The following is a 16,107-nucleotide window of genomic DNA, read 5'->3' as shown; positions in this document are numbered from 1 at the left end:
TTACGATTTTCCCTTCTCCCTCTCCAGTGCTAATATGGCCAGTTGTAGACTAAAACCCTTGCAAAACTTTATTGGCAGGCACATCACATTGTGACACCGTTTTCCATTTTCATGTCTGCCATTCCATGTAATTTTGATAACCACACAACTAATGCTTATTTAGAATAAATTAATTACAGGCTATATTAAATGATTACATCTGCAAGTGAACAGCATTAAGAAAATTAATATTCAGTCAAGATCATCAGTCCAGCAAAACAATCGCAAGCAAAATAACAACGATGAAGAAAATAATGACGCTACAAAGCAGTGTTCCCTGTGATTAGATGGTTTACATATGAGTTTCAAAGGGTGCAGATGCATTTCAATGACAGTTGTAATTTTTCAGAATTCCTTTGGTTTGGGAAGTGTTTGTAGATTGGTAAAATACATATATTATCCTGTTTTTTTAAGAAAGAAATCAGGGAATGATTTGTCTGGTAGCCAAACAAATGTTGGGAATGAGATGGGAAATAATAATTATTAATATTATCATAATATCCCCATTTTCAGGCAGTGAGAGAAATCCAGCATGGATTTGTGAAGACTCGATCATGGCCAATAAGTCTTGTTACATTTTTTGAAGAGGTGATTAAAGTAACAGACTGGAAAATATTTTTAGATGATATTTATATTGATTTGCGGAAGACATTTAATAAAATCACATGGAAAACTGCTATCTAAAGGAGAAGCATGTAGACAGAAGGAAGATTATTGTCCTGGCTATGATTATGGCAGAGTGGCAGTGTATGGAGCTTTGGAAAATTTGGCAGATTCACAGATTATTAGCATGATGTGATAGATAGTATTCCATAAGGATCATTAATAACTCGTAACAAAGCTGATGGGATGGAAATCCACTTTTGAAATGAGATAAATATGTGCAATTCTGTGAACAATCTAGAGAAATATCTTTAAAACTTTAATGACCATATAATTTTGAATTCAGCGCAATCTTGTGATGCTCAACAAGGAGATAGTATTGCCAGTATAACTTGATTTCACCTGCAAATACTTAATTGCATGAACAAGGAACAATATTAATAATAACAGATTATTGTCTTCCTCATCTGCCAAACAATCCCTTCTTACCTGGATTCACCTATCCCTTCCCATCATCACTTTTTACCAGCTATCTCCCTTTACCCTATCAGGCTGAAGAAGTGTCCTGACCTGAAATGTAATTTCTCCATTTCGTTCCATAGATGCGCCTGACCTGCTGAGTTCCCCAGCAGTTTGTTTGTGCTCAATAATCTAAAAGAATTTGACTTGGAGTACTTATTTTGTTATGAATGAATTTTCCAGAATCTGATGAAGACTCCAATCATTATTATTGTTTTTCAGGAACAAAATATGGCAGTGACCGGTGGTTTGGCATGGTGGAATGATTTCATTGTTTTAGCCTGTTATAATTTGATTGACCAACAAGAGGAGGTAAGTGAACATTTTGACCAGTATGACCAAAGATAATTTTATGCCCATTTGTAATAAAATCCCTGCAGGAGAATCACGCCTAAGCCCAACTCTTTCACTAATACTTTGGGAACCAGCATTTCCTCTGTTTGGAAATCACGTTTTCTCATTCATGGATATGCAAGTTATATTAATTCCAGAGATAAAGATAAAGAGTCTTCAACGATCTGAGGTCCTTGAAGTTGGTACCAACAGTCACACACAGCCAGTGCTTATGTAGAGTCTGTGTGGTTAGTCATGAATAGTCTGGATTTAAAGATTTGTCAAAACCCTGACAATCAACAAACCAACCTGTCACTAAAATAGAATTTTTTAATCCCAGCTAATCTCAAATTTAACCTGGTTCCTGCATTACACTTTGAAATGGCACCCCCATTTTAATTTTCTCTTGTTTTAAAATAAAGTGCATATTAAGTATCTAACTTGACAAACTGCTTGTCATAAGAAAACAATGAGAAGAGGAAGTCAGGAATGTTAAAAAGAAAAACACATATCTTTGGAACTCGTATTGATAGTGATCAGGATTATCAGTGATACAATAACTTAAAAAACTCGAAGCGTAAATACGCCACTTTGCGTGTTTATCCAAAAAATACATTTTGAATATTTTTCTCCATGCAGATTTCACAAAATGCAAATAAATATCTAGACCTATTGATTTGGCAGTGGAATATGGAGATCAGCCTTGTTTTTATATTCATCGCTGGCAATGCATATACCTTATTGTTGTGGGAAGACATTGGTGAGGGGCCAAGTTGAACTTTTACTATCCTTGCAATGAATGTGCTTCCATATGGTTGTTGTGTAGGGAGTTCCAGTAATTATGTGCAATGAAAATTAAGCACAATATATCTCATAAGTGGTGATAGTATGTAACCTAGTTGAGTACTTGGCAGTGGTGGTGTTCTTGTGGGTCTATTGCCCTTGTCCTTCTAGACAGTAAATATTGTGGGTTTGGAAAAAGTCCTCAGAGAAGCTTTGGTGAGTTGCTGCATTGTATTTTGTGAATGTAAAGGATGGAAGAGCTTTGGGGAGTCAGTAAGTGAGTCACTTACTGCAGAGTACCCATATTGTGGGGATTGTTTTTAGCTACCACCTATATCCCACACACTGTTAGTGGGTGAACTTGGTTTTATTAAAGGTAGACACCAAATGCTGGAGTAACTCAGCGGGTCAGGCAGCATCTCAGGAGAGAAGGAATGGGTGACGTTTCGGGTTGAGACCCTTCTTTGTTTTATTAATGTCATTATATGTCACGGATAGATAGTTAGAATTTCTGCTATCTGCAATCCATGTCACAAGCATAAGAGTATTCTGATCCACTTCCCTGGATAAGAGCAACTCCAACCATTCTCCAGAGCCGAACACCTTCCAGGACCAAGCATATTGTTATAGCAGATAGGCACAAAGTGCTGGAGTAACTCAGCAAGTTAGGCAGCATCTCTAGAGGGCATCCTTTTTTTCCAAAGATGCTGCCTGACCCACTAAGTTACTCCAGCACTTTGTGTCTATCTTCAGTATAAACCAGCATCTGCAGTTTCTTTCTACACATATTGTTACAGTAGACCATTTTACAAAAAAATATTCTTGTAAATATTTGCTGTTCAATGTCTGATACTGAACTTACATTGCAATAATTTTATTCTGTTTCTCTTTCCAACATAGCTGAGACTTTATCTCCGATCGTCCAATCTGGACAATGTGTTTGCTCATATTACCAAAGTGCAGGCGGAGACTTTATTAATAAATGTCTTCAGGGACATGGTGATTTTGTTCAGGGCAGACTGCTCTATCTGCTTATACAGTATTGATCGGAATGATAATGGGTGAGTAACCACAATGTTTTGGTAGTTTAGTGGTGTTCTGAAAAGTATGATTGCTTTATGCAAAGCATGCAGACATCTGAAATATAGATTTGTGGTTGAGGCATCCCACTGCTCTGTAAGATCAACACAACTTATAGTGCAACCACAATATAGTAGTGCTTAGTACTAAGGATGCATTTTCAGACAAATTAACTCTTGTGGAAACAACGCTAAAAAAGGTCTTTGTAGAATTATGTATGGAGAGCTGTTGCACACCACTCTGCCAAGGGCTTGATTGAGGGTTCAGATGGTGCTCCCCCATCAATGGAAAAGTTAAAAACAATCTCATTGTTGCATGGCTCAGTGTGGTATGAACCTCTGAGTTAAATGCAATGGCTACCCATAAGGGTTAAGATGAGTGGCACGGTCACTCAATACTGAGATTTGATACTCAGGACTGCACGGTGTGTGTGTTGGCATTGCTGTGTGCTATCAGCAGCTGCTCTTGTTATTGTAGAGGAATCTCCAGGCTGGGAAGCACCGTACAACCAAACAAAATGAGGAGGTGGCATCAGCTTCCATCATATGCAATGAGAAGTGATGAGAGTGACCATATGATTGAGGTGGTCTTCCAACATATCAAGTAACCAGTGCCAGCCCTCAGCAGTAGCTCATTCCTGTGGTGCTGACCAAGGTGCAATGCTGAAGACTGCATCTTAGCCTTGAGCTGCCACACCATTGGCCCCAGCCATTCAATACTTGTCCTTGCAGGCAGTCTTGGTGCTTTATTTAATACCAAATCCTTCACAAATGAGATCATAGTTTCGTTGCTATGGAAGTGCCTGTAGGGCCTGATGTTACATCAGATTCCACTGCACAGCTTGATTGGATATCTTTTTAAAGTATATTCTTGTAAGTGTTCATCCTCCAGGACTGAGCGCGCTACAATTAATCATACAGATACAGATACAGAGCCTTTATTTGTCATTCGGTACCGAGGTACCGAACAAAATTACGTTACCAGCAGTCACACAAAAAAAAGAAACACAAGACACATAACCCCAACACAAACATCCATCACAGTGACTCCAAACACCCCCTCACTGTGATGGAGGCAACAAAACTTCCGCTCTCTTCCCCACGCCCAAGTCCCCGCGGCCGAGCCGCACCGGGCGCTGAAACATCCCGCGGCCGAGCCGGGCGATGGAAGGCCCCGCAGCCGTACCGTGCGCAGCCAAGTCCCGCGGCCGAGCCGCGCCGGGCGATGTTAGGACCCGCGGCCGAGCCGCACCTGGCTCGGAAAGGGTCGCATCTCCGTTGAGGAAGAGATTTTTAAAGGTTTCCCCCACCCCCCCCCACCACCCCCCACATATACACAGCTAAAGATAGGCTATTTCATACATATAACACTAACAAATAGACAAAGAAAGAAGAAAGACAAACAGACTGCCGGCGAGCCGCAGCTGCAGGGCAGCGCCGCCACTTCCGGAACTAAATGAGATACCAGTATATGCAAGCTAGAACTGTTTCAAATAGGCTTTAAACTTTTTTTGCTTTTGGACTACTCCATTTATAATCTATATCTATCTATCTATATAATACTAAAACTCAGATCTTGTGTACATTTTTTTTTGTGGTTTGGCCTGATATATTCGTAACAGCGATTGCAGCAAAACGGCGGACCCTAGCACGACGGTTTTCGCACCGCCTCAATCGCCAATCTCGCGCTCGCTCAGCCGTGATATTTTCATTTAATTTGGTCGCGTGTTTTTTAAGTTACAGAGGTTTTAAAGCGCTGCCCCCCCCCTTTTTCAGGGGGGCGCTGCGGTGCAGATTTAGTTTTCAGCTTGTGACGGCTACATTACGGGCCCAACGGGCACACTTGGAGAGTAAGAGTGGGGCTGGGGGAGGAGAGAATGGGGGGTGTGGGGACGGGCCCAACGGGCCCGCTTTGAACGGGCACACTTGTTCTAGTATATTACTAAAATTCTCATCTTGTATATTTGTGTGTTTGTGGATATATTTGTTCCCGAAATACAGTCAAAACGGTACACGATAGCGCAACAATTTTAGGCTCACCTTACTCACCATTGGCATGCGGTTCAAATGGTTGTTATATTTTAAAAGTTATTCACTTTTTAGACTTTAATAAATCCCTTTTCCACTTTCCCTGTCCGTCAGCTGCGCCTGCGCAGTAATACCTCTGTCTTCGACGTCACAAAGGGAACCCAACAGGTCCGCACCTGCGCAGTTGGGGCCCGTTGGTCTAATACTTACGTAAGATGGCCACCAGATCTGCGCCTGCCTAGTTGAGGGAGGGTTGCCGCTCGGAGTGCCGGAATGGCGGCCGATGAGGGGGGATGGAGTGGATGAGTGTCGTCAGTTAGGGGAGGGTTGCCGGGCCCGTAGGAGAGGTTTGGACGGAGGGTTGCCGAGCTGCAGGAGAGGTTTGGGCTCAACGGGTCCACGCCCATCTAGTGAAGCGTTATAAACCTATGCAATATGTAAACAAAAAATAATATTCCGGGTAAATTGCACTATTAACAATTTTTACGGTATGCAATTAATTAATTTGTCAGGTTCAGACATTTTCAGCTCATTTCAAAGATTCTCAAAAGGTAATAAAACTCAAGAATGAGACACTCTTGTTATGCTCCTTACTTCCCAGATACAGGACATTAAACAGCTGTAAGCTGTAGAGACTGAATGTGCCTCAACTTGCTGATTATGTCTAATTCTTATAGCTTCAAGGCACAAGTTTTCATGCATTAACTTACTGTCTGACATGCTGCTCTGAGCAATAATAAATTACAGGTAATTTGTTTACTGGGTGTAGCTTGTTTAATGGTACAGTAGAACCTCTTGCTGGCTGCTTAGCGAAGAATGCAAGCTTTTTTGAGATGAAATTATTGCACCTATATTTATCACTTTGAATAGAAATAATTTTTTTAAACCTAATCTGATTACATACTCTTTTCCTTGGTTAAAATCATCAAATCTTTCTGCGCCAATTCTCTTGGAGTTTGCAACACTTGTAAGCAAATAAACAGTTTGCTCTGAATCTGTATTTGAAACTGTAAATAACATCTCAAAACTGGTTTCCTTTTTAGTTTTTTTTAAATTTGTATCGTTAGAAGGATTGTGGCCAACTATTTTCTTCATAGATGTGCTGGTCATGCATTAACAATTGTAATAACTTTGAGCAGAGTTATTGCCAAACCAAACAGATGCATCCCCGTAGGATGCTTTAAGCGTTCCATCTCTTGAAATTGTTAAGAGTCGTTGGAAACATGCCGAACTTCCTTAATCTTCAGAGAAAGTAGAGATGGACATAGGTTTAAGGTGAGGGGGGGAAAATTTAATAGGAACCCAAGGGTTTTTACACAAAGGGTGGAACGAGCTGCTAGAGAAGGTAGTTGAGGCGGGTACTATTACAACGTTTAAAAGATATTTGGATAGGAACATGGCTAGGATAGGTTTAGAAGCATATGGGCCAAACACAGGCCGGTGGGACAAGTGTAGATGAGGCATGTTGGTCAGTCAGCCTGGATGTTGGACCAGAGAGCCTGTTTTAGCGCTGATGACTATGTTGGTGTACTTTCTTGGCCATAGCTTCAATGTGGTGATATTTCCATGAAGCTGTTGACTATTTTCACTTTGGCACCATTGATGTTGACTGCAGTATGTTCACCACCTTGCATGCATCAATAACTAACTCCTTCATCTTGCTGACATTGAGTGAGAGGTTGCTGAGTTGACACCATGTTATTATACACTCTATCTCCTTCCTGCACTTCATCTCTCCATTGTTCGCGATGCGGCCCACTGCGGTGGTGTCAACTGGAAATATGCAAATGGAGTTAGAGCAGAATTTGCCTCCATCCCTTTATCTTTGTGTTAAACTTTGTTCTTTTCTGCACACAAAGACAGGTGAGGTTGGAAGTATTCTAATCATCATTCATGACCTAACAAGATATTTTTAAGAGCAAACTTCACTATTTAAATGCTGAAAAACAAAAAGCAAACATGCTTTTCTTTTTTCAAGAAACAAATTGTTTTACATAAGTACTGATATGAATACATGTTGCTATATTCACTGTTAGCAATTTTAAGGTGACATTTGAAATTGTATGTGGTTTAATAAATCCTTTTTGAACTAAGTTATATAGCTTACAGTTAGTGAATGCCCTTCAAAACAACCCGCAAGAATTTGGAATTTGAGAAGTAAAATCTACCAAATTTAAGAGCCATTAGTAATTTAAGCTTGTCTACAAAATATCAATAGGATTTATAAAAACCTTTTTAGAAAGGCTTTTATTTTATAGTTTTATTAGTTAGACCTCTATTAATCAGTTTTTAAAAATAGATTTTTGGTTTGCTGTTGATTTATTAAAAGTCCAAAAATGGACTGAGATTCAAAGGACAGCTTCTTGCCAACTGTAGTTCCTTACATCTGATATTTTATATTTTCAACCCCATCTGAAAACCCAGACAAAATCGGTGCTGATATCCCAGTGTAGTATTGAGCAAAATACTGCACGGACCGAGGAGCTTTCAACTGAAGATAATGCATTCTTTCAGATGAGATATTGAGCTAATCCCCTATTTATGGCATTGTGTGCACATCAAGTAAACCACAGCACTATTTGACCATAAGTAGAGTTTTGGCCAATATCATTAAAATAGACCAATTGGCTTTTGTGCGCCTTTGATGTGTGCACATTGCTGCTATGTTTCCTACATTACAACAGTGAGTACAGCAGAATTATTTAGATACCACAGCATATCCAACCATTATGAAGAATGATGTAGGATGCAAGTCCTTTTTTACTTATTGAAAAAGAATGGAAGTTATTGAACTATTTCACCATTTAATTGCATTTTTGTTCATCCCAAGTGTAGTTACATTTTATAAACTATAGGATTTGTAGTGGAACTTTACACACACATAAAATCGGCAGCTAGTCTTGGCTCATGTGTTAATGTTTCTTTTCGAACCCAAACAGAACCAGACATTTCCATGAATGTATCAATATCAGGGATGCTGCTTTCGTACAGTTATTAGTCTTAAACTGGATGGGGTGCTGGGGTGAGGATCAGCTCGACTGGCCTGGGCTTGTAATGTATTTTTGGAGGTTACACCTGACCTGACTTGGGCCTGACCTGACCTGATTGGTCAGCTAGGTTTCAATTCATAGAACATGGAATCATTAATTAATAAAACTTATTTTTAGAAGTACGTGAAAGATCCAGTTATTTATAAAATAGTGACTAGAATGTGAAGCATTAAAAATGTATAATAATGCAATTGGATGTTAAGTAAATAATGCTCACTATAGATAGTACTCAGAAAATTATGTAAAGTACTGTGTGTACTTCAGAGCAGTTGATCAAAGATCCAAATGCAAATTTTGAAATTTTCAAAGGTATTTGTTTCCTTATTCTTCGTTTTTTAGGATCTGGGCATTGCTGGAAAGATCATCATTTGTTATCCACCTATAATTACTATTGAAACGATGGGGGTGAACTGCTGACGAAGTTCTAAGTTCAAATCAAAGTCTCAGCAATGGAAGGAATTTCATCTCTTTTGTAAACACCAGAGCAGATCACTGGCAGCAAAACGCAATCCTAAATCAGCAAGCTTTTCTGAACAAAATGAACCATTTCACTCAGACCATAAAATAAATAGAATGAAAATTCATTAGAACAATAGGAGAATTCTTGAAGTTTTGGCGCTATTTTTCATAGGGAACTTATTTCACTTGGAAGTGTTTGATCCTGACATTAAGTAAAGTGGAATTATTTTCTAACACCCAACATTGATGTGATTTTTCTTTGAAATTTTAAATGTAAAGTATTACTGCACTTTGATCATAGTGAGAAAACATACTGTAGCATGAGTTTATTAGAGAAAAGATTTATTGTGCTATTTTAATGTTTTTGTTTTCTTAAAACTTCAGACCTAATCCCACTGCCAGTGTTCAGGTTCTGCAAGAAGTATCCATGTCACGTTACATCCCACATCCTTCACTTGTGGTATCAATAACTTTGACTTCTGTGAGAACAGAAACCGGCATCACCTTGAAAATGCCACAGCAGGTATAGTTACTGTCAATGCAATTCTGATGCTACTGTTTCATATGGTAATTTGTTCATGTTAATTTTACAAATGGTATTTTGATTCATAGTTTATTGCAGCAGATCACATGTCACCCCAAGATATTTGGGATTGTTTGTTTTAAATTTTACAGCTCATTTAAATTACTAATATTGGGATAGATTCACTGAAATAGGACACGCTCTTTCTTTAAATGCACTACAAAGATTGCTCATCTATAAAAAATGTGACAAAATAAAATGTAATTAGTCTAAATGGGTACATGATGGGTGGAGTAAGTTTGGTGGGCTGAAGGGCCTGTTTCCACACTGCATGTTTCTAGGAATCCATCTTTTTCCAGAAGGTCTCACCCTAACGAATACCAGAATTTGATAAAACCCAAGATTCTCCATGTGTAGATAGCTAGGCCTTTCCTTCTCACTCCTTGCTACCTGACTGATTTGATATCCTGCCAGTCAATTTTATTGTTTTCATGACAGCTGATCAATCCAATGATTTGCTGCCTGCAACTTTCTCAACGCACTTGAATATCCCTTGCCAGAAAGTAAATATGTCAACCTGCATTTTTAACATTATCAACAGCATTGAGTTGACAGAACTGAATGAAGGTGTATGCCTTTTTCCCTAAGATCTGTGATATGTGCAGTGGTAAAGTTGCAGGCAGAAGCACTGTGAACTGCAGGTTGGCTGTTGCAGTATCAATTATTGATCAGAGACCGCAGAAATAATATTTTAAAAATGTTGACTCTCTAGATCTCCTATTTGTTACATTTGTGACTGATACATACATGGATAAAGGGATTACATATAATTGAGGTTTCTCTATATATGCAAACCAAAAGTGATGTGCCGTAATTATTTTTTTTAAAGTGCTGTGAATGATAAATCAATACCCCAATATAATTTTCCCTTTCTTAATTTTGAAACTTACAAGAAATCTTGGTGGGAAAATATGATCCTTTTGAACATTTAAAATCTCTAATCTATTAAATTGCTCTTTAACAGTAAGGGAAGCAGATGTTATGTTTTGAGATAGTATAAGAAAATAACTGCAGATGCTGGTACAAATCAATGGTATTTATTCACAAAATGCTGGAGTAACTCAGCAGGTCAGGCAGCATCTCAGGAGAGAAGGAATAGGTGACGTTTCAGGTCGAGACCCTTCTTCAGACTGATGTCAGGGGGATCGGGACAAAGGAAGGATATAGGTGGAGACAGGAAGATAGAGGGAGAACTGGGAAGGGGAGGGGAAGAGAGGGACAGAGGAACTATCTAAAGTTGGAGAAGTCAATGTTCATACCGCTGGGCTGCAAGCTGCCCAAGCGAAATATGAGGTGCTGTTCCTCCAATTTCCGGTGGGCCTCACTATGGCACTGGAGGAGGCCCATGACAGAAAGGTCAGACTGGGAGTGGGAGGGGGAGTTGAAGTGCTCAGCCACCGGGAGATCAGGTTGGTTAAGGCGGACTGAGCAAAGGTGTTGAACGAAACGATCGCCGAGCCTGCGTTTGGTTTCGCCGATGTAAAGAAGTTGACATCTAGAGTAGCAGATGCAATAGATGAGGTTGGAGGAGGTGCAGGTGAACCTCTGTTCTTACCTGGAAAGACTGTTTGGGTCCTTGGATGGAGTTGAGGGGGGAGGTAAAGGGACAGGTGTTGCATCTCCTGCGGTTGCAGGGGAAAGTGCTCGGGGATGGGGTGGTTTGGGTAGAAAGGGACAAGTGGACCAGGGAGTTACGGAGGGAACGTTCTCTGCGGAACGCAGAGAGGGGAGGGGATGGGAAGATGTGGTCAGTGGTGGGGTCCCGTTGTAGGTGACGGAAATGTTGGCGGATGATTTGTTGGATACGCTGGCTGGTGGGGTGGAAGGTGAGAACGAGGGGGATTCTGTCCTTGTTACGAATGGGGGGAGGGGGAGCAAGAGCGGAGCTGCGGGATGTAGAAGAGACCCTAGTGAGAGCCTCATCTATAATGGAAGAGGGGAAGCCCCGTTTCCTGAAGAATGAGGACATCGCTGATGCCCTCGTGTGAAACACCTCATCCCGGGCGCAGATGCGCGTAGACGGAGGAATTGGGAGTAGGGGATAGACTTTTTGCAGGAGACCTGGTGGGAAGAAGTGTAGTCCAGATAGCTGTGCGAGTCAGTGGGTTTATAGTAGATGTCAGTCACTAGTCTGTCTCCTGTGATGGAGATGACGGAGATGGGGGGGAGATGTCGGAGATAGTCCAGGTATATTTAAGGGCAGGATGGAAATTGGAAGTGAAGTGTATGAAGTCAGTGAGTTCTGCATGGGTACAAGAGGTAGCACCAATGCAGTCGTCGATGTAGCGGATGTAGAGTTTGGGGATGGGGCCAGTGTACGTCCGGAACAGGGATTGTTCAATGTACCCGACAAAGAGGCAGGCCTATGCGAGTGCCCATAGTTACGCCTCTGGTTTGGAGGAAGTGGGAGGAGTCAAAGGAGAAGTTGTTATGGGTAAGAACCAGCTCTGCTAGTTGGAGGAGAGTGTTAGTAGATGGGGATTGGCTGGTTCTACGGTCGAGGAAGAAACGGAGGGCTTTGAGACCACCCTTGTGGGGGATGGAAACGTAGAGTGACTGGACATCCATGATAAAGATGAGGGAGTGGGGGCCTGGAATCCAGAAGTTATCAAGGAGATGGAGAGCATGTGATTTATTCACAAAATGCTGGAGTAACTCAGCAGGTCAGGCAGCATCTCGGGAGAGAAGGAATGGGTGACGTTTCGGGTCGAGACCCTTCTTTCTTTTTTGAGAGGAGGAGAACTTCTTCAAAGTGGACATACCTCGAAGAGAAATCGCAGTGGAGCAACCAGTAGTATAAGAAAATAACTGCAGATGCTGGTACAAATCGATTTATTCACAAAATGCTGGAGTAACTCAGCAGGTCAGGCAGCATCTCGGGAGAGAAGGAATGGGTGACGTTTCGGGTCGAGACCCTTCTTCGGAGGTGTGAGGTGTCTTGGAGGTAGGTGGGGAGGGAATTTGACCTGGGGGGATAGGATGGAGTCGAGGTAGGTGGAAATAAGTTCGGTGGGACATGAGCAGGCAGAGACATTGGGTCTTCCGGGACAGTTCTGTTTATGGATTTTAGGTAGGAGGTAAAATCGGGCCGTGCGGGGCTGGGGAACTATAAGTTTGGAGGCATTAGAGGGTAGATCGCCGGAAATGGTGCGGTCCGTGATGGTGCTGATGATAAAGGTCTGGTGTTTGTCGGTGGGGTCATGGTCCAAGGATTCGTAGGAAGAGGTGTCTGAGTGTTGTCGTCTGGCCTCGGTCCGGTAGAGGTCAGCACGCCAGACTACCACAGCACCTCCCTTGGCAGCGGCTTTGATGACTAAGTCAGGGTTGTTGCAGAGTGAGTGGAGGGCTGCACGTTCAGGAGGGGAGAGGTTTACAATCACTGTCACTTGGTATTCTGTTTTAGTTCTGTGGAGTTACGGTAAAGTGCAAAAATTAGTGATGATGTCCCACCACTGAGTTGCTTTTGTATCAGAGCTGGAAGTATACTCGTTTAAAAAAAATAAAAAGCTGCTCCACAGTAAAACTAGCCAGCATAAACGTGAGCACAAGACATTTTATTTTGAAATACCATAGCTGCTGGTTCAATAGACAATAGGTGCAGGAGAAGACCATTCGGCCCTTCGAGCCAGCGCCACCATTCAATGTGATCATGGCTGATCATTCTCAATCAGTACCCCTTTCCTGCCTTCTCCCCATACCCCCTGACTCCGCTATCCTTAAGAGCTCTATCTAGCTCTCTCTTGAATACATTCAGAGAATTGACCTCCACTGCCTTCTGAGGCAGAGAATTCCACAGATTTACAACTCTGACTGAAAAGGTTTTTCCTCATCTCCGTTCTAAATGGCCTACCCCTTATTCTTAAACTGTGGCCCCTGGTTCTGGACACCCCCAACATTGGGAACATGTTTCCTGCCTCTAACGTGTCCAACCCCTTAATAATCTTATATATTTCGATAAGATCCCCTCTCATCCTAAATTCCAGTGTATACAAGCCTAGTCGCTCCAGTCTTTCAACATATGACAGTCCCGCCATTCCGGGAATTAACCTAGAAAAAACCTACGCTGCACGCCCTCAATAGCAAGAATATCCTTCCTCAAATTTGGAGACCAAAACTGCACACAGTACTCCAGGTGCGGTCTCACTAGGGCCCTGTACAACTGCAGAAAGACCTCTTTGCTCCTATACTCAACTCCTTTTGTTTTGAAGGCCAACATTCCATTGGACTCTGAGTCATTTGAAATGCATCATGAAAGTAAACTGGAAGTAGTTAATAACATTAAATTTTACTTTTTAATATTATTTACAGCTAAAGAAATTCCTACTTTATTAAGCGCCTTTGCCTAAATAATTTCTCTTTCAGGCCTGTGCTGCAGAGAGCATAATGCTTAATTTGGCAGGTCAGCTTATCATGCTACAAAGGGATCGATCGGGTCCTCAGGTACGAGACAAGGACAGTATTTCCAAACACAAGAAGCTGGTAAGTAAACACTGGAAAAATCACCAAGCAAACTAGCAGAAAAACTTTACATGTGCTTTAAATATTTGAGTATTTTGTTTCATCATAAATTAAAATAACCTGAAATAATATAGTTATTGATATTTTTGGATCACTTCAGAACAACTCTTCGGAGCAACTCTGCTAATTTCACGACAATAATTTTGTTATGTCTTTTAGCCCCCATTCTGTGCACCCATTGTACTTGCGCAGTGTGTTGAAAATGTGTGGACAACGTGCCGATCCAACAAACACAAGCGGCACTTGCTGGAAGCGCTCTGGCTCAGTTGTGGAGAAGCAGGAATGAAAGTTTGGCTCCCTCTTTTTCCTCGAGACAATCGCAAACCACATTCCTTCCTATCCAGGCGGATCATGTTGCCATTTCAAATCAATATCTATCCCTTGGCTGTTCTATTTGAAGACGCCCTAGTCCTTGGTGCAGTGAATGAAACTGTGCTATATGATAATTTATATGTACATAACAGTGAAAACAAACCTTTAGAAGTCCTATTCCCTTTTTGTACTGTTGAGAGGACTTCCCAAATCTACCTCCACCATATTCTTCGCCAGCTCCTCGTCAGGAACCTTGGTGAGCAGGCTCTGCTCTTAGCTCAGTCCTGTGCTACATTACCCTATTTCCCTCATGTACTGGAACTGATGCTTCACGAAGTATTGGAAGAAGAAGCTACCTCCCGGGAACCTATTCCTGACCCATTGCTTCCAACTGTGGCAAAGTTCATTACCGAATTCCCTCTTTTTCTGCAGACAGTAGTTCATTGTGCTAGAAAAACTGAATATGCCTTGTGGAATTACCTGTTTGCTGCTGTAGGCAATCCTAAAGATCTGTTTGAGGAATGTTTACTGGCACAAGATTTGGACACTGCTGCGTCTTATCTCATCATCCTGCAGGTAGGAACTTGGTATATACTGATTTTTAAAATAATTGCAGGAAAAAAGGTGTAGCTTTGAAATTTACTGTAACTGCTTCAGAGTGTAAGTTTTTGACATTTAAATCAAAATGTTGCCAGATCCCTGTACTCTCAACTATTTATTGATATCTCACAGAGTGAATTGAATTGGTTAAAGTCTTCTGTGCAAGTGAGGACCTCAAAAAGAGACCAAGGTGGATCATTCATTCAACAGTGATAGACACAAAACGCTGGAGTAACTCAGCAGGACAGGCAGCATCTCCGGAGAAAAGGAATGGGTGGCGTTTTGGGTCAAGGCTCTTCTTCGGCAGTTCTGGCCAAAAAATATTGTAAATGCTTTTAAGCTTGGCTTTAAGAGAATGTGCATGCTCAAACCATCTTCACAGTGGAAGGCACTAAAAACACTCTAAAAACAATAGATCAAGAGGCTATAGGGCAGGAGGAACGTAAAACAAGTTCTATCATTTGAGGAAAAAACATACTAGATAATTTAATGTGACCAAAGATGTAAGTTTCTTGAGGTGTGGGAGTGTTGGTTGTAATCTTCTAAAAGTGTCTGGATTTTGGAGAGGCCCTAGAATTGGAAAACCACAACTGCAATATCTCTTTTCCAGGCAGAAGGCACATGAAATACAAAACGTGCAGCTACAACAAGTAATTAGTAGTGCTCGTGGAATGTTGACCATTTTTGCAAGTGTCATAGAATATATAAGATAGCTCTGATGTAGCCTTGCAATGCACTGGTGAGACTGCACCTTTACTTTACACTAGGCTTTAGAGATACAGCGTGGAAATAGGTCCTTAGGCCCATCGAGTCCACGCCGACCAGCGATCACCCCGTACACTAGCACTGTCCTAAACACTAGGAACAATTTACAATTTTTACCGAAACCAATTAACCTACAAACCTGTACGTTTAAAGAGTGTGCAAGGAAACCAGAGGACCTAGAGAAAGCCAAGGAGGTCACAGGGAGAACATGCAATCTCTGTACAGACAGCACCTGTAGTCAGGATCGAACCCGGATCTCTGATGCTGTAAGGCAGCTGCACCACTGTGCCACTCCATCACCTGGATGGAGAAAAGATTGCTTAAGAAATTATGTAATTGAAGCAATGCAGAGAAGGTTCTTTAGGTTGGTTGGGCATGTGAAGGAAGGTACATCTGAAAGATGAGAGGGACTCTTGCTGAAGCATGTAAGATTCTG

The 16,107-nt window shown here is 41.4% G+C and overlaps 1 protein-coding gene across 2 annotated transcripts in view; it reads left to right on the top strand.

Moving 5' to 3' along the window:
- ric1 (RIC1 homolog, RAB6A GEF complex partner 1) overlaps positions 1–16,107 on the top strand; it is a 113,702-nt gene that overhangs the window by 73,730 nt on the left and 23,865 nt on the right. For both annotated transcript variants that reach the window (XM_078395941.1, XM_078395940.1), the window contains exons 15-19: positions 1,384–1,473; positions 3,178–3,338; positions 9,278–9,416; positions 13,839–13,955; positions 14,154–14,882. In XM_078395941.1, the coding sequence (XP_078252067.1) occupies positions 1,384–1,473; positions 3,178–3,338; positions 9,278–9,416; positions 13,839–13,955; positions 14,154–14,882 (1,236 nt within the window). The remainder of the gene's footprint in view (positions 1–1,383; positions 1,474–3,177; positions 3,339–9,277; positions 9,417–13,838; positions 13,956–14,153; positions 14,883–16,107) is intronic.

The sequence above is a fragment of the Rhinoraja longicauda genome, chromosome 3 (genome assembly GCF_053455715.1).
Source record: "Rhinoraja longicauda isolate Sanriku21f chromosome 3, sRhiLon1.1, whole genome shotgun sequence".
In the NCBI taxonomy this organism is placed as follows: Eukaryota; Metazoa; Chordata; class Chondrichthyes; order Rajiformes; family Arhynchobatidae; genus Rhinoraja; species Rhinoraja longicauda.
This window is presented reverse-complemented; position numbering and strand designations above follow the sequence as displayed.